The 6,000-nt window shown below is 32.1% G+C and overlaps 1 protein-coding gene across 2 annotated transcripts in view; it reads right to left on the bottom strand.

Moving 5' to 3' along the window:
- Positions 1 to 6,000, bottom strand: part of KIAA0825 (KIAA0825 ortholog) — a 365,682-nt gene that overhangs the window by 319,018 nt on the left and 40,664 nt on the right. The window contains exon 5 of one of the 2 annotated variants that reach the window (XM_040622093.1): positions 3,076 to 3,745. In XM_040622093.1, coding sequence (XP_040478027.1) covers positions 3,076 to 3,745 — 670 coding nt within the window. Of the gene's footprint in view, positions 1 to 2,216; positions 3,746 to 6,000 lie in introns of those variants that run through there. The other variant, XM_008700860.1, reaches the window with a different exon arrangement.

Genomic DNA, 6,000 nt, shown 5'->3' with positions numbered 1-6,000 from the left:
TACATATGCTGGGATATTATTCAGCCATGAGAAAGAAGGAAATCCTACAATTTGCAACAATATGGATGGATCTTGAAAGTATTAATTATGCTAAGTGAAATAAGTCAGAGAAAAGACAAACACTTTACAATTACACATGTGAAATCTAAAAAATACATTAATTCATAGAAACAAAGTATTATGGTGGTTATCAGGGGATGGGGGAAGGGGGAAGGGGAAAAATATTGAACAAAGGGTACAAATTTCTAGTTAATCATTTCTAAGGATCCAATGTGAATATACTTAACAATAGTGTATTATACACTTGAAAGTTGTTAAGAGAGTAAATCTTAAATGTTTGCACCACAGGAAAGTAATGATAATTATGTGACATAATGGAAATATTAACTAATGCTATGGTGGTAATTTTATAAAAACATATGTGTATCCAATCAACACATCGTATTTTTAAATTTACACCGTTATATGTCAGTTATAGCTCAATAAAGCTGGAAGAAAAAAGACTAGTATACATACACCAACTGCTAAAGATACATCAGATTACAAAACAGGAATCATAAGCAGGAAACTTTCAAATTGGTGTTACATAGTCATCAGATGAGAAGAGGGTGGGATAATTTCAAAACAAGTAAAACAATGACTACACGAAAGTAGAAATAGCAATACAGAGGCTTCAGAGCCGTGTTTTTAATAGAATGAGCTATTTCTATCCTATTCCTTCAGGCAGCAGAGCACAGTGATAGAGTAGAAGATCTGCAGTCAGACAAACCTCAGTTTGAATCCTGGCTTCACTCTATAACCTTGACCAAATTCCTTACTATCTCTATGCCTCAGTTTCTTCACTGTATAATAGAGTTAATAAATAATGGCACCTACCTTGTTGGTTAGAAGGATTACATGAAATAATGCACATCAACGTTTGGCGCAATCAATGTTAGCTATTGTTACCTAATGAAAATCGTTTCTAGTTTCAGGCAAAATATTGGAAGACTTGGTAAGCATAAAAACATAGATATATACTAAAAATAATGTACAACCCATTCAATGTAGATTTTATTATAATAGGAATATAAATTATTATAATTGCATTAATATTTGTTATTAATACCTATTATATTATTTCATTCATCTCAAACTGTATTTCTTTAATAAATAAAATTTGGTCCCTGGGTCAAATATTAGTGGAAAATACAGTTGACCCATTAAGATTAGTTTAGCAGTTCTTGAAAACATTAGCAGGAGTTACTCATTTAATTTTCTTTCCCTTACTGTGTCTAGCTCAGAAGCTTAAAAATGGTAGCTGCTAAATGCCTTGCTTACGGTAGGTGCTCAATAAAGCTGAACTGAATTGATTTTCTGGTAGCCCGCTTGAAAAGTGCTGTTTGAAATTTCTTTTACAAGTGACAAAGCACTTTTTTCTACACCTTAAGACAAGGACCTTAAATTCACTGGTCTTGGAGACATAAAGACCTACATATAAATCCTGACTCTGTACAATATGACCCAGAGCAAGTTAATGTTTCGAAGCTTCTTTCTTTGTTTTTGAAATTAGGATAATAAGAAAAAGAATGTATATGGCACAGTGCCTGGCATATGGAAAGCATTCATTTAACAAGTGATTCATACCAACAGTTAGATAAATGAGCTTGAGAAAGATCAGTGCACCTAGACTTGCAGAAAATGTTTCAAATTTTGGTGTTAAAGCCTACACACATAGTTTTCTCTCACGAATGAGAAAACACCTCAATATCAGCCCTAAAGACTCCATAGCAACTTACACATATTTTCAACCATATGGATCTTTTCTTCTGTTATAAACTATATTTAGCACTATAAAACTTTCATGTTGAAAACACTTTACAAGAAAGCAGGAATTCTTTTAGAGAATATAAAAATTTTTAGAAAATAAGTACACTCACGAAATGCATTTAAAATTTATGTAACAATTAAAATGAAAATCTATTTGCTTTGAGCAAAACTGTAATGTTCCTAAATTAACTGACTTTGTATTCTGCCATAACCTAAACTTGGCTGACACATGTCTGTTCTGTGATGTGATACCGCTTCCAGAGGAAAATAAAAAATATAAGAGAAAATAATAAACTATTTGAAAATTCATATATCGCAGTATTTTGGTATTCTGGCATTTTATTAAGAAAGGTATGTAAAACTATAGTGAGCTCTGGAAATATTTATAAAGTGATCATAAATTCAAAGACAGCAATTCACCAAATGACAATTTTCAAACACTTAAAAAATATAGCTTATACGCCTATTTAGAAATATACCTCAGAGTTTTTACATAAAATCATGACTGATAATTTTCAAAAATATTACTTTTTATCTTGATTTTTCTCCACTAGTAGGAAATTAAAATGGTAACAGGAAAAAGTTTATTATGTCACAATAGTTTCTTTCTTTTTTCTTTATCTTTTAAATAAAATTAGGAATTTTCAAATCACCTTTTCTTTGTGTATATTCTTATAGAAATAATACTAGAGAAGTTCCTCTAAAATCAGCTATAGTTAAAATGTTATGCCTCTGTGACCAATTTTAATATATAGTTACCATTTCATAATAGCTCTTTATTGGAACTGGCTGACCAAAAGAATACAATTCTAAACTTCCAATTTAGGTCATGCAAATTTCAACCAATTTTTACCAATTCTTTTTCCCTAATAATGTTTCAGCTTTGGAAGTTACAATTAATTAAAAATTATACCTTTCTGTTATATATATATATATGAATATTGGTATATATATTCATATATACATACAGCTTCACCCAGTAATTTATGCAATAAAAAAACCCAAAACTCCTATTGGCAACATTTTTGGCTTACATTTTTCAGTATCTTTAATAATTCAAATAACAGGGGAAAAAAAGCACTTCTACTACTGTACTTACAGAAAAAGAAATGCATTAGAGAAATGTGTACTGCAAAATTTCATAACATTCATTTTTCTGATTTAGTTTCAAGTTTGCAGTTAAGTTTAACCAAAAAGAAAAACGTTAGAGACTTAAAGATATCAAAAGGCTTAAATTAAACCAAACAAATTTAAAAGCTCACTAACCCAAAGCATGCACTGCTCCTCTATGCCTGCTGGAGCTCTTGTTTGTTTTAATCACACGGACAGCACTTTCTTGAAACTGCAGCTCACAAAACTTTTCAAGAAATTTTGCCATTTCTTCTGTAACAGTATCCAGGTACGTTTCTTTAATGAATTTCACTGTTGAGGCTGGAGCTAAAATTTCATGTAGTGTGTTAAAATCCTCTTTTATCATGGAGTATAACTTAAGCATTGTACTTTGGAATCCATGAACCATGATGTCTAAATTTGATTCCCTGCTGTAAGAAGGAAAATCATTCTGCAAAAGTTTAGCCAACAGTTTATTTTGTATGCTTTGGTACTTGATTATAACTTCTGATTCTGGATAAAGAAACAAGAGTTGTTGTATGCACTGATTTTTCAACCAAATCTTGTGCTGTGAATTGCTTATTTCATTATGGCTTTGTAATTTGTTCACTAAGAAGCGTCGAAGATGTAGTCTTATATTATCCCATATAGACCTTACATCCATAGAGGAATAATCTTCGACAGAATGAAGAGAAGTCCTAGAGAGGAAATGGGGAGAGGCTCCACTTAGCAGTGATGGGAATGAAATGCTGCTTTGGCAGGAGAGGTCCCAAAGTAAATCCAGTATCATTTCTTCTTGATTTAGTTCACTCTTCAACAAATCTTGCTAATAAAAGTAAATTATAACATTAGAAATGGGATTAACTGTAAGGGTAATAGGAAAAACGATTTCTACAGTCACACAACTTCATAATAACTCACATCAACTTAGAATCAGTATTCGAATGCTCTTCAAGTTTTGTTATGCTTTGTTTTTACATTTGGAATGTAATCGATTCAGATATTTTAAAAGGTTAGTCTTATGATCCGTTAAATTTTGTAAACCCAGATGATATTCTATATTTTCAGTTAGCTTTCCAAACAAAATCTAGTTTTCAGGCCTCGTTGTTATCCATCCTCAATATAACCCGAGCTGCAGCTTAAAAATTCTAAATAAAAACGTGCAGCAAAACATCATTTGAGATGTACTCCTCAGACAAAGTAAATTCAAGATCATGCCCCTAAGTAATTCCTGGTAGAAAATTTTCATGCCCGAATGAGTATATCTGTTCTTAGAGAACTCCAAATGAACATACAAAATAGAGACCTTAAATTCAGTATGTCCCCGAAGGTTACTAATAGCTGTCATCCCGAGAAATAAAACTTAATACATTTAAAGAGTTTAACTTTCATTTAAATTCCTTTTTGAGAGCCATGTTAAGAAAGATTTTACCTTGGAAACTAATCTGAGAATATTTCTGTTCTTTCCAAAAAGATAACTAAGTCAACATGGGAAAAAATACTCTCAGAATCATTCCCCAAAAGATGATATGAAATTATTCCTTTATTCTTTCCATGCTGACAGAAAACAATGGTAGGTATAATTATGAATAGTAAGGGACAAAAAGTTACTTTCTTTTTGGACTTTGTATTACATGCACATATTCTCCTTACATGCTGACTTTCCTGATTATGTCTTTTTCAGCTAATACTGAAATTAGTTCATATTCTCTGAGTAACAACAAGCTGATTGTAAGAAAACTGGAAGCGAAATTCAAGTGGCATAAAATCAGGCTGGCTTTGAAATTTCTTACTGACAAAGATACCAGAGGTATTATCTGTGATTCAGAATTATAAACAACTCCTAGGCAAATTCCAGGAATTTGCTCTCAAGTCATTCTAAGCATTGTCATGTCCAATTTAATGTTCTATCTGTAATAAATAATATCCGATATCTATATAGTATTTTATTATATGAAAAGCACTTTCCTATCAAGTCTCTGGCTTATTCATAATAAAAACGCTGTTACATAGATATTTAAAAACCCAATTTACAGATAAGGACATTAACGTCCAACACGTTTAAGTTACCTTCCAAGTGTCACGTACAATAAAGCATGAAACCAAGAATGAAACCCTGGCTTCATTCTTCTCATCCATGTTCTTTCTACTAGACTCCAGAGAGCCAAAGTGCACGATCTTTCCGAAACTTCTCCCTCCCTCTCTCTCTCATCCCCTTCTATTTAGCTCTTTTGATACTTCTAGAAAAGAAATGTCCTTACATAGAATTCAGAACGCCAGCATTATGGTAAATTCTATGAAACAACCAAGTATATTAGTGTCTCTATCTTGGTTTTCTATTAATCAGTCTAAAACTGTAAATACTTGATCAAGGAACATTTAAAGAATAATAGGTTACAGGGGGCGCCTGGGTGGCACAGCGGTTAAGCGTCTGCCTTCGGCTCAGGGCGTGATCCCAGCGTTATGGGATCAAGCCCCGCATCAGGCTCCTCCGCTATGAGCCTGCTTCTTCCTTTCCCACTCCCCCTGCTTGTGTTCCCTCTCTCGCTGGCTGTCTCTATCTGTGTTAAATAAATAAATAAAATCTTTAAAAAAAAAAAAAAGAATAATAGGTTACAAAAGGTTTAAGACACATGTTTTAGTATGACTACTTTAAGAATAACTTCAGTACAACTACAAGAATGAGGACCTCTTTTTCTTATTTAAGTACTTAGATAATTAATAAATAAAATTTTTCTATTAAAAAAAGAGGACTATGAAAAATGGCTGTTAAGATCGACACTTTCAGCATGTAAAAACTTGATAATAAGGTCGTTTTAATCTGAATCTGTTTTAATAATGTGGTTCTTTCCTCAAAATAACACGATCAATTATGTAAGAAAACCTAGGTCTGGAACAACCCTATCAGTCTAATGAATTTGAGCAAAACTAAAGCGGCCTTTGCCCTGCAGTGAATAGAGAATGACTTATGTGTGACAGATTAAAAGATAATTAAAAGCTTTTGCTTTTAATTAAATGAGAAAGCATTATTACATCAATATTAATGAAATTCAATACACATGGCTCTTAATAGAAATTAAA

The sequence above is a fragment of the Ursus maritimus genome, unplaced genomic scaffold, assembly GCF_017311325.1.
Source record: "Ursus maritimus isolate PB19 unplaced genomic scaffold, ASM1731132v1 scaffold_5, whole genome shotgun sequence".
Taxonomy (NCBI): domain Eukaryota; kingdom Metazoa; phylum Chordata; class Mammalia; order Carnivora; family Ursidae; genus Ursus; species Ursus maritimus.
This window is presented reverse-complemented; position numbering and strand designations above follow the sequence as displayed.